This window comes from Macaca mulatta, chromosome 13, assembly GCF_049350105.2.
Source record: "Macaca mulatta isolate MMU2019108-1 chromosome 13, T2T-MMU8v2.0, whole genome shotgun sequence".
Classification (NCBI taxonomy): domain Eukaryota; kingdom Metazoa; phylum Chordata; class Mammalia; order Primates; family Cercopithecidae; genus Macaca; species Macaca mulatta.
Window position 1 is genome coordinate 91,932,182 of NC_133418.1, and position 13,086 is coordinate 91,945,267.

Here is a 13,086-nt window from a genome sequence, read left to right on the forward strand (position 1 = left end):
TACTGCAGCAAGCTTGAACTCTCTCCCCAAAGTGTTTAACTACTGGCATAGCTTTATAATGGGATTTTTTTTTCCCTTTACTCCAAATAAAGGGAATGAGCTTACGTTTTATTGTTACTGTTGTCAATTAGGAGGTGGCATACTTCAAGGAATATCCCAGAAGTTCTTCCATCCTTGGAGATATCATAGCATTAGGTTTTTGAAGACTCAGGACCACACTCGGGACCGTAAGAAACTTCATCTTTTTATTACTCTTTATTACAGAAAATTTCACAAATATAAAAAGAATTTTGTAAGAAACCCCTATGTACCCATCATCAAGCTTCAATAATTACCACCTCAAACCAATCTTATTACCTCTATATATCAACCCACTGGATTATTCTGAATAAAATCTCATACATCATATCATTTCATCTGTAAATACTTTAACATTATTCTCCTCCTTATGAACATAACTATAATGCCATCATCACAGCTCCCAAAATCAACAGTTCCTTTATATCATCAAATTTCCAATCAATGTTAGCATGTTCATGCTTGTCCTATAAATCATCATTGTTATCTTTTTCTTTTATTAGCAGTTTGTTTGAATCAGGACAGAAACATAATCCAAATGCTGTGATTGGTTATTGTGTTTCTTAAGGCTTTTTAAGCTACAAGTCCTCCCTCTATTACTTTTTTATCTATTTTGTGTCTTTTGGGAATTGTTTTGTTGACATCTTAGTCAGTAGCTTGGTTTTCAAGCAACCTTCAGAGCTTTATATTACCTTATATTACCATTAATCTTCATCTTTATCAAGTTCTAATTAAATCATATCCTAAATATGGTCAATTTTAAATATGTCCACGAATTCCTTGATACTTCTCCATTTAAGCAGTGCAGCATACTTCTACTCCCTCCGAGTGAGGACTAGACTTAGCAACTCACTTCCAATGAGTAGAATAAGGTGAACGTGAAGATGTGGCATCCTTAAGACCAAGACCATAAAGGCACCGTGGCCTTCTTCTCGCTCTCCCTAATCTAGGATCACTCACTCTGGGAGAAGCTTATGGCCACACTGTGAGGACACTCAGGCTGCTCTACAGAGAGGTCCGCATACAGAGGAAGTGAAGCTTTCTGCCAACAGCCAGTGCCAGGGCTAAGGCCTCCTGCCAACAACCATGAAAGTGAGCCATCTTGGCAGTGGATTCCCCAGCCCCAATCGAGCCTTCAGATGACTGCCACCCCTGCTGACTGCTTGGCTGCAACTCCTGGATTCCTGACACAGACTGTCAGTCAATAAATGCATGTTATTTTAGGCTACTAAGTTTTGGGGTGATTTGTTACATAGCCAAAGAAAACTAATATGCCAGGCTACCTAGCCTCACATCATTGCCTGCCCTGGATACATCCTTCTCCTCCAGTTGTATGTATCTGAATTCAACCATCTTCTCACAGACACCTTCTTTAAGGAGCCATCCCTAGACTCCACCGTACTAACACTTCAAAATCTGGAAACAACCGCTCTTTCTTTTGGTTTCCTAAGGAACTTCATTTGTATTTGGTTCTAAATCAAGTTGCCTCAAACCAATTCAGCCAAAGGTAAAACCAATTCATCTTATACCCACCTGCCTAAAATATGTGCTTTTAACACCACAGTTTTACCAAACTAGCTGTTCCTCAAACACCTCAGGCACATTCCTGCCTCAAAGCCTCTGCCTCACCCCCACGTATCTGCAGGGTTCATGCCCTTACCACAGGTCTTTGCTGAAATGCCTCTCAGCAGGGTCTTCCTTGGCAGCCTATTTAAAGCTGCCACACCCCTCACTCTTCCCCACCTCACACCAGCCCAGCATGCCCTCTCTACCACTGCAGTTTTATTTTCTCCACAGCAATTATGAGTATCTAATGTGTATTTTAATTATGTCATTTATCAACTGCCTCTCCGTCTCTAAACTGTAAGTTCCAAGAAAGCAGGCATTTTATTTAGTTGCCTAATGTTATATATCCTTAGCTCCTAGAACAGTGCCCTCGTACATAAAATATGCTCCATAAAAACTTGTTGAATAAGTGATCGAGATGATCGCACTTCACGTGCCACACAAGGAATGTAACACTAAACATTTTGGCATTTTAGACATATTTTATGTATACAGTTGAATACTTTAAGGAGGCTTAATCAATCTCCTTTACTGGTTAAACACAAAACCTGAAATACTCTAACAAAGGCAATCTTAAAGATAACTTAAGGATTCTAACATTTCTCAAAAGTAGCCAAAATGGACCTATCATATGTGATTTCTTGGCCATTTGATTAAACATGACTCACTGTGATTATGTCATAACCTAAATTACTCAAAGGGCTAATTGTGTCCCTTCCTTTGTATAGCTCATTTGTCATTTCAAAATCTCCGCAAGAGCAGGACTGGGTCTTGTACATCTTAATCTTCTCTGCAGTGACCAGATAATGGGGCAATCTATACAGTTTATTAACATCAGGATTGATGGCACCGAAGGCCATCTCTTCTCATCTCTTCTCTTTACTTAAAAGCACACCAGTAGGCACACCCATATACACATGCCTATAACAATGCTATCGTAAAAACGCATCTTCATTCTGCAGATGAAATCTCCAAAGCAAACTGCCTAATGACTTTATTTTACCAAAGCTGAGTCAGAGCTGAAACCTTAACCTCCTCTTTGACTCACAACATTCTTGTCTAAATTACACTGCGGGTACCAAAAGGAAGGAAAAAAAATGGACTGTTCCTTTATCTGACAACCGACATATGGTTCTTACTAGCAATCCATATATATACATCATAGAGGGTCAAATTCTAATAGTGGATGGTGATATTCAAGATGAATAATGTTGCTTGTAAATTACTTTACAGTTTATGTAAGCCATAATGCTAGAAAAAACTAATTGCAATTCACAGTAATATGACTCTTGATCGCCACAGCATAGTTCAACACAGAATTATTTTTTGTTTTTAAGATCTAAAACAATGCTGGAAGGAAGATGTCTAGCTATGATATAATCAAAGCTTTATATCGTTCCAAGAACACATAGTTATATTCATGTTCTGGCACACACAAAAAAAGCACTACTATCCTTTAGAGAAAAAGTTAGCAAACTACAGTTCATGGGCCAAATCCAGCCCACAGCCTGCTTTCATATGGCCCATAAGGATAATTTTTATGTGTTTTAATGGTTGAGAAAAAAATCAAAAAAAGAATAATACTTCATGAACTGTGAAATTTATATGAAATTCAAATTTCAATGTCCATAAAATAAAGTTTTATTAGAACACAGTCACACTTATTAATTCGTACACTGTCTATGGCTGCTTTTGTGCTACAGTGGCAGAACTGAGTAGATGCAACAGAAACCGTATGTCCCACAAAGCTAAAAATATTTATTATCTTCCCCTTTACAGAAAATTTTTGCCAACTCCTTCCTTTAGGGCATGGATGCTGAAACCTGACTGCCTCCGTTTAAATTGTAATACTTTCATTTACTAACTGTGGGACCTTGAACAAATTACTTAACCACTCTGTACCTCAGTCTTCTCATCTGTAAAATGGGTTTAACGTTACCTTCCACATAGGGTCCTTGTGAATTGTAAGTGAACAATACACAACAAGCATTTAGAAGAGTACCTGGCATATAGTAAGCACTTAGTAAGTATTAGCTATACCTACCTTTGCTTCTCGTTGAGGGCAGCAGAATGTGTTTTCCAATAGCAAAGTAGCATTTCAAACTAGCCCCTAAATCTAGCTACCACAATAGAACTGAAGTATTATGAGACAAGGAGAAATTACAGAAAAATGAAGAAAAACAGAAAAAAAAAGAAGATTGAGGATTGAGGAGGGAATCGGAGGAGAAAAGAAAAAGACCACACTCAGCAGAAACAGTAGGTGGTCTATTCGAAGGGAAAGTAGAAATAAGGATAATTTCATCTATAGTAACAGACTGAATAACTTCTGTGGGCTGACTGGATACTAATCACCATGTGGAAGCTGTCTCTACAGAGGGAAGAAGCATTCTAAATTCCAAGCAAGTGACTTAAAAATGAACTGCTACGCCAAGCCCATTCTTAAGTTGGGAACTTCCTGTATTTTACATTCCTAGACAAATGACAAGTGATAGTTGCAGTACATTCTGCATCTTATTATCCATATAGAATAGCTCATTAAGAGGAGACCATTTGTTTAAGGAGCCGGTGCAGCTGAGTGGCTGCTTGCAATGCAACTCAGAGAACGGAGTAATCTTTCTTCTCTGAGTTCTCATTTTGTTCAGAATAGCACTTACTTCCTAACACTAAGGAAAAAAAAAAAAACCTTGTTCCCATAAATAGAAAACAAGCTCATTCACCAAAAATGGACCCACACGGCAACTGGGAGATAAACATGGTGTTAACAGAAGGTACACTTAACCTGCTACTGAGGTTGAGAAATTCTTTGCAAGGACTCCCTTTCATTTGAGTAGTTTCTCTGTGCAAGCTGAGTTCTTACCTTTTCCAGATAACTTTAAAAATAACACTGTTTGTTTTTTAATTATTTCAAAACTCTATAAAACGGCTCCCCCCTCAAAAACAGAATTTTTAAACTAACAACTTTATCACAAATAACTATCTTTATCATTCCCTTCCAATCTTGATCCCTATAATCCTCACGGTTGCCTTGGGTTGTACTTACGGTAAATTTTCCTGCAGAGGCTAAACACACATATCAAATATTTTTAAGAGACTCCATGTGTAAGCCTAATGTGTAAAGCCTTAAGAAAGGAAAGAAAGACATTACTATCCAAGTGATTTCTGCAAATTGTGCAGGAAAGGGACAGTGATTTAAAGCAATGCATCCAAGACAGTAATTAAGATGATCCTTAACTAAACAAAATTTCAAAACACTCACTGAGAATGTATCTGCTGGGGGAGTCCCACTGAAGGCTTCGGCTTGAGGGTCAAAGTCATCTGGGCCACAGGGCTGACTCTTGGTAGAGTGTCTGCCTTCTTAGACGAAGTATGCTTTGCTGCTTGCTCAGGCGGGCCCCAGGAGGAGGCAGCCCCAGGACTCTGCCCTCCAAAGACTGGTGACGAGGTATCCTGGGCAGCTATTGTTTCACAGGCTTTGCCTTTGGTCCCTGGTTTACACACACAGAGTTGAGGCCGGAGACACATCCCTCCATTCTGACATGGTGGAACACAGCTAGCTGCAGAAAGACAACAGAAGGCACAGCTTTGAAGAACACTGTAGACTTCCTAATTTTTCCAAAGGGTTAACAGTAGCATCAGGTTGTTTGTTCTCCGATAAAAAACTACACGAGCACTCATAAGCAGGAAGGGGGGGGGTGGGTGGAGGAGGGGGAGGAGAGCTAATATTAATGGCTTCCTATGTGACAGGCACGGTTCTAAACATATATAAACAAATTTAATTCCCCAGCAACGTTTTTTGTAGATATTTTATTGTGCCTACTTTACAGATGAAAAAACAGAAACAGAGATTAAGTGATTTGTTAAACGTCACATAATTATTACTAAGTAGAAGAGCTGGAATTGGAAACCAAGTGAGCCAGCTCCAAAGCTATCATTCTTAACCACTTTACTGTATCTGCTTCCCAGAAATGCATCAGAAAATCCGGGAAAAATCATAAGAAAATGCTCTGCCATTATTTTAAAGTTATGCTCTGTGACTTAAATTTAAATATACATTTAACTTAAAATTTAATTTTACAATTTTTAAGCCTAAATTTTTTGCCAAGACTTGGCAAAAAACAAAAGTCCAGTCCAATCCCCAACCCCAAAAAGTGCTCTCCTACAGACCTCATGTCGTATAGGCTATCAGATCTTTGAGAGACTGTGTCAGAAATTTAGTCCAATCAACTCTTTGACGTATGAGAAAACGAGAAAACCAAGGGCAGAGAGGTTGAGAGTCACCCAAAATACACCTGCTAGTTTGTATAAAAATCCAGTGTGCTATGCACCATCCCTAATTTAACAATGAAAGGCAACCAAAAAGAAACAACTTCTTCATCTCCTATTTGCGAGGACGTATGTACGCTGAATCACCACACTCATGACCAAGCAGAGTTTTAAAGTTATCAGGCCAGGCACAGTGGCTCACGCCTGTAAGTCCATCACTTTAGGAGGTCATGGTGGGAGGATCGCTTGAGCCCAGGAGTTTGAGATTAGCCTGGGCAACACAGTGAGACTCTGTCTCTACCAAAAAATAAAATAAAATACAAATAATTAGCTGGGCATGGTGGCATGCACCTGTAATCCCAGCTACTCGAGCCCAGGAGGTCGAGGCTGCAGCGACCATGATCACGGCACTACACTCCAGCCTGAGCAACAGAATGTAACCCAGTCTCAAAAAATTTTAAAAAACAGTTATCAGGGCTGTGGGTCATTGGTAGAGTAAGTAGGTTTTATGATAGGCAAGGTCCCTTAGAAGTTTAGATGCTACTGGCTGGCCACAGTGGCTCACGCCTGTAATCCTAGCACTTTGGGAGGTGGAGCTGGGCAGATCACTTGAGGTCAGTAGTTCGAGACCAGCCTGGTCAAAATGGTGAAACCTCATCTGTACTAAAAATACAAAAATTAGCCAAGTATGGTGGTGGGTGCTTGTAATCCCAGTTCTTGGAAGGCTGAGGTAGGAGAATCGCTTGAACCCGAGGGGCAGAGGTTGCAGTGATCCGAGATGGTGTCACGCACTGCAGCCTGGATGACAGAGGGAAACTCTATCTCAAAAAAAAAAAAAAAGAAAGAAAAAAAGAAAAAGAAGTGTAGATGCTACTGACTTAAGTTTTACTATGTAATGTCATAGGCCTATGGCCATGATTCCTTCAGTCCCTTCTTTATTTGTTCAAATACATTTATTATGCTGCCCTGTTGCTGTCACCTCACCTTTTACATAAATTGTTGGTCCTGAGGCAGAACACACTATCAAGTCTCCCATAAAGTTCAATACAAGCTTCAGTCCACAAAACAATTACAAAATAGACAAGCAAAACGAACAACAGGAGACTCAGTTATGAAGATCCAAAAGACCAAGACCTAAAAGCCTTGAAACCTATTGATTTTCTATAAAAGAGAGAAGATACTTTTCCCATCTTTCTACGATATGATGCCTATTCATTACAGCACGTAATGATTTTTCTAAAATGGCCCTTGGGTGTCAGAATACCAAGCTGAGAAATTTTTTAAAAGTTGGGAAGGATTCTTTCAAAAAAAAAAAATGGAGCCAGTTCCCTAGGTGACCTTGGAGTAAGTCACTTAACCTTGGCCTCTGCACTTGTGTGTGTTTGGGGGTTATGAGGAGGGCAGCAGCGATTTGTTCTAAAATGGTCCCCACAATATGAGAATAAAGGCTGTTCCCACACTGTGCTTCTAGAATTCTAATTCAAAAGCTCTGTGTTTCTAGAATTCGGGATTCTAACGTATCAGAGTTTTCCTGACCAACTGAGCAAACTTTGTTGCCATATCTGAGATGCTGTCCTGGGTCCCTGCTCAGCCATGGTTATTTCTGGAATGTCACAGGAATGGGAATGGGATCCACCCACAAGAACAGAAGTGGCCACAGCAAGGACTGAGCAGGGCTTTCAAAGCTGTGCCTCGGCCTGAGCTCACCACCCAGGCACTTTCATGTGTGCCCTCTCATCATGCTTTCAATTAGAAACATGTTTCTTTCTAACATCTGAGAATGATTTCCGCTTCTCCTCCCTCCCAAGGTGCACTGCAAATGTCTTTTCTACCAGGAATGCTGTTTGATGCAAAAGCTGGCACCTAGGTGGAGGCCAAGGACTGACATCCTCCAACATACCACCAAGAATGAGCCGCAAGAACCTGTTTTAAGGAAGACATGGATGGTTAGGAATTTTTTTAACTCTTCAAATTTTTCATGTTGTCAGGTAAGAGGGGTGGGGAGACAGTCATAAAAGATTTAAAAAATGCTTTGAACTTACAAATATTTTCTACTGGAAGAAAAATAAAGAACATGTTATATAATATTATGGCTATATATAATACCACCCTTTGTAGTAAATTTTAAAAGGACAATTAGGAGAACGAAAAGACAATTTTCTCTTCTACCTACCCTACCCAGACTCAGACAGGTACCCCCTAGAGCATGGAGATGAGGAGTAGCTGGCTTGTACTGGAGGAGGACAGATTCCCTAACTCCCAAAAGAAGCCCCTCATCTGACATAAAAAGCAAAACTCATGTCCTTCTATCACGTTTATCAAGACCTTTTTCCTACAATATTTGAACCCATGCAGTAGTGGTTCTTACATGGCAGCAAGCACCAGTGGTTCTCACAGTATGGTATCCAGGCCAGCAGTATCACCTGGGAAAACTTTGAAACTACATATCCTTGGGCTCTCCAAGTCTGCTAAACCTGAAACTGGAACCCAGCAACCAGTGACTGCCCTCCAGGCGACGTCAATGCACACTCAGGTTTGAGAATCACTGACATACAGCATTTGGAAACTGAGGCCTTCCAGCAGCAAGTTTCTGAGGACTTATATTTTTATACTTGCAAGTTTAGTGTTTTCATGCTATAATTGCTTTTAGGCTATTGAATTTTTGGCTATGATAAAAGTGTTTGTTTTATCCTGCCATTTTTATTGCAAATTTTGGACACATTTTCCATGTCCATACATTTCCAAAAGTCTACACATTTGCCCCCATCTACTTCATGGCCAATGCAAAAATTCATAGCATTTACGTGAAAACTGTTATTATAACTAAGGTGTTGGACTATGTGGAATATTATAAATATTGTCACAGGAGTACCTTTTATTTTTATTTTATTTATTTATTTATTTATTTATTTATTTATTTATTTGAGACACAGTCTTACTCTGTCACCCAGGCTGGAGTGCAATAGCACAATCTCGGCTCACTGCAACTTCCACCTCTCAGGCTCAAGCGATTCTCCTGCCTCAGCCTCCCAAGTAGCTGGGATTACAGGCGTGCACGCCTAGCTAATTTTTTGTATTTTTAATAGAGACAGGGTTTCACCATGTTGGTCAGGCAGGTCTCGAACTCCTGACCTCAGGTGATCCGCCCGCTTCAGCCTCCCAAAGTGCTAGGATTGCAGGCATGAGCCACTGCCCCCAGTCAGCCAGAAGTACTTTTTAATTTTTTTTTCCCCCCATCAGTTGATCCTGCTTTTTCCTGGCCAGCACTGTGCTGTGGTTCAGCTCGATGAGTGGAGGCTCAGTGGAGGTTACATCAAGATCTTATCAGTGGGTTGGGTGGTGGTTCTCAGGCTCAAGCTGCACATTAGAATCACCTGGGGAGCTTTTAAAACACCCAAAACCCAGGCCTAATTCCAAACAGATTAAATCAGAACCTCTGGGAGTATGGGGAGGGCTATAGGCTTCAGTACTTTTTTAACCCCCCAGGTGACTGAAACGTACAGCCAAGTCTGAAAAGTAGTAGGTTAGGAACAAAATCCTAATCCAGGCTTGCAGACAGACTAGTCTTCTAAAATGCTACTCTTTGAATCATTTTCCACCCTCGCTTCTCACTGGTCTACCCCTGCAGAAGCTCACCCATCCTCTGGGATTCCCATCTCTTTGTGTCCGCACAGAGGGAGCCCTATGCAGGAACACATGCCCCTCAATCCAATGAGCACAGTGAAAACCTCCAGTGCTTCAAGCCGACCCTTCTCCCATCCTTCTCTATGAAGTCTCTCCCAAATGTCCACTGATAGGGTTTGGTATGAGTCCTACCAAAGCTCCTGCTGAATTATAATCCCCCGAGTTGGAGGTGGGGCCTGGTGGGAGGTGACTGGACTATGGGGCAGAGTTCTCATTAATGGGTTAGCGCCATCCCATCCATGCTGTTCTCGCAATAGTGAGTGAGTGGGTGATTCTGAGATCTGGTTGTTCAAAAGTGTGTGGCACCTCCCCACCCTCTCTCTTTGTCTGCCTCCGGTCATGTGATGTGCCTTGCTCCCCCTTTGCCTCCTGCCATGATTGGAAGTTTCCTGAGGCCTCCCCAGAAGCACAAGCTGCTATGCTTCCTGTACAGCCTGCAGAACCATGAGCCAGTTAAACCTCTTTTCTTTATAAATTGCCCCGTCTCAGGCATTTCTTTACAGCAGTGTGAGAAGTGACTGATAGACCCACCCACCCACCCCTACCACGACCTTTGTACCATCTGGCTCTTGTCCACTGTCATCATTTGCATTCCACATACTAGTCAACTTCTTACAGTTCTCTCCTATTTGCCAACTAGGTTATAGGCTGTGAGGTCAGTTAAGTGGCTTACACAGAACTTTCTGTAGCCTGGGATAGGAGCCTAAACTTGGTTGACTGACTGATATAAACACAGAGCCACTACTTTCCAAATGATGCTGGGATTTAAGGACGTCTATAAAGGAAAGACGGCCGATGGTCTCTTAATTCATTACATGATAACACCTACACTTCCAGACTTGATTTGCGATTTACTCAATCAAGCAGTCTCCAATCCTTTAAAGCAGATGTTTTTCCATCAAAATTAAATTCAAGCAAACTCTGCAAATACACAAAGTCTGCAGCGACATTTAACCTTATGTTATAGTTACAGTTAGAAACAGGTTCAGAAGCCAGATCCAATGTGTTGTAGAAGAACTCTGAAGAGGAGCGACAGTGAAGCAAATTGGTCAAGGTCAAAGAGAAGAGAACATTACAAGGGACATAACACTTAGGAGGTTATTGAAGGCACTTAGGAGATTGAGTCCAGCTGGTGAAACACAGCAAGACCCCCATCTCTTTAAAAAAAAAAAAAAAAAAAAAAGTGGCCAAAACTGCCCCCAAGACAGCGACGAACTCAGATACTGGGCTTGCAGAAAGCCCACTGACATCAAGATCTAGGTGAGCAGGTTAAGCAGCAAAATCCTACTCCATCCTGGCTACCAGGTTGGTCTTCTGAAAATATTTTCATCATCTGAAACAGTCAAAATTGAGTTAATTCTCAATCTGTGCGCCAAGTACTAAAGAGTCTCAGATGTCTTTCACATTTGTATCTACTCCAGTTTGACAAGCTGATCCTAGAGTTCTTTAAAAGTTCAGTGATTGTATTTTTAGGAAGTAACCCATGCCCCGAAGCTCAGCTTCTACTGCTTTTAATTCTAAAAAAGTAACCCTTAGTTATATTTAAAACTTGTCTCAGCCCACACAGTGCAAACAGTGTGACTCTCTGCCCCTTGCCTTTCTCTCCAAACAAGTTGCAGCATGTCTACCGCATGTGTCCTGGGGAGAAATGTGAGTCTAACTGTGTCTTCTGTGATCAGAGACAGCAGGTGAGAAATTGCTTTGCTGTGTGTGTCTTCACAGTAATTCCCAGCTGCCCTTTGAAGTTATTCAATAACACTAAGTGATATCAGATCACAAGAAATATCGCATGAGGTCACACATTTTAGTCTACTCTGTCTGCTTGCTCCTTGTACCAAACCCAAATAAATGCTGTCGTTTCATTGTAAATGTCTCTGGGTCAGCCTCCTCCAAAATCCCTAAAGAGAAAAAAAAAAATTAGCATAACATCCCAATGCCTTTTCTATCCAGTCTTCTGGAATAATGAAGAATTCCACATAATGCAATTTCCTAAATATGTGAACCATGCCCATCAATCACCAATATATTTAATAAATCTTTACAGGTCTTTCATTCTTATGAAAATCTATTTGAAACCTGCGAGCGATGGGTGTTTGCTTTCATTGTTCTCTCTCTTCCCTCTGAGTCAGACTGTCAAGTCATACAAGCATTCTTTCCACACTATTTTCCTACCCGATTTGCCTTTCTAATCTTACAAGTAACAATTTCACCAACCAGATAGTTGAGCACAGCAAAAATTAAATGGACTACAAGTCACAAAGGCTGGGTACAGAATCTCATGTTTCATTCGGGAGTTTAATGCCTTTATGCCAAGCACACAGCCCCAGAATTCCCAGTTCCCCAAGAGCCGTGTTCTGGAAGCTTGAAGTTTTCTAAACCTAAGCTCAGCAGGAGTGGTTGTTAATCAGGTGATGTAATTTAAAATAGGTGGTCAGCTGGGGCCAAACACACTCTTCCCAGTACCGTCAATAGTTGTAAAAGCACTCACAGAATATAACATAATTAAATCACAAGTCATGTAATACAAAACAACCAGCAGTTTTCCTGGATTGTTTCTGATCTTATTACTGCCACTTATGATTTTTTTTAATTACAGGCATTCAATGAAAATAAAAGAAAATGTTAAAATATCTATCTACAGTTTAGAGTATATAAGCGTTTAACAGTAATTAAAATAGCAAAAGGGAATAACCCAGAAAAAAATATTTTCTGAAAATGCTATTATATAAAAAAATTAATAAAAGTTGCCTTTAACAAAGGAAGACCAAAATCAAAAAATGAAAAAAAGAAGAGAAATACATAATTAAGACAAAGGGAAATGCAATTAGCAAATAAACTTGTGGGGTAATGTCCAAATTAACAAAGTCCTCAAAAGAAATGAATACTAAAACGAGAAGATACATCATGGCTAATTTTTTAGAAAATATAAATATTAGTACTAAGTGCTGCAAAGGAGGTAAGGAATATGGTACAAGCCTTTTAGAAAGCAGTTGAACAATGTTTCAAATATTTCAGTAGCCTCATTTTTAGAAATTTATTTTAATAATCAAAAAAGGAAATAACTGGGCATACATGTATACAGGTGTCCACAGCAGTGCTATTTGTTCCAAGAAGAAAATGTAATAGAACCATAAAGGTTGAGTAGAATATAGTATTAACAGCTATTCAAAATTAGAACTATAAAGTGATACTACCAGCTTTTAAAGCGTTGATAATGTGAATTAAAACACATGTTATTTCATAATTCACTGTCATTCATTCCTTAAGCAACTTCTCTAATAGTATAATTTTACTTTGTGCATTCATGCTAGTATATATGTATCCCAGTACACATTTTTGACAAATCTTGGATGTTAGGGACTGTAAACTATTATGCACATATATTGTTATAACTGATATCTTTAAAGTTCATTCGAAGGAAGACAATACATTTCTAAATAATCTTTAAATTTTTTTAATCCCATCCATCTTATCTTTTTCCATCCAATTGAGCCC

The 13,086-nt window shown here is 39.9% G+C and overlaps 1 protein-coding gene across 13 annotated transcripts in view; it reads right to left on the reverse strand.

Moving 5' to 3' along the window:
* The window catches only part of LTBP1 (latent transforming growth factor beta binding protein 1), a 445,556-nt gene that overhangs the window by 363,868 nt on the left and 68,602 nt on the right, over positions 1-13,086 (reverse strand). For all 13 annotated transcript variants that reach the window (XM_077959737.1, XM_077959738.1, XM_077959736.1 and 10 more), the window contains exon 3: positions 4,901-5,198. In XM_077959737.1, coding sequence (XP_077815863.1) covers positions 4,901-5,198 — 298 coding nt within the window. The remainder of the gene's footprint in view (positions 1-4,900; positions 5,199-13,086) is intronic.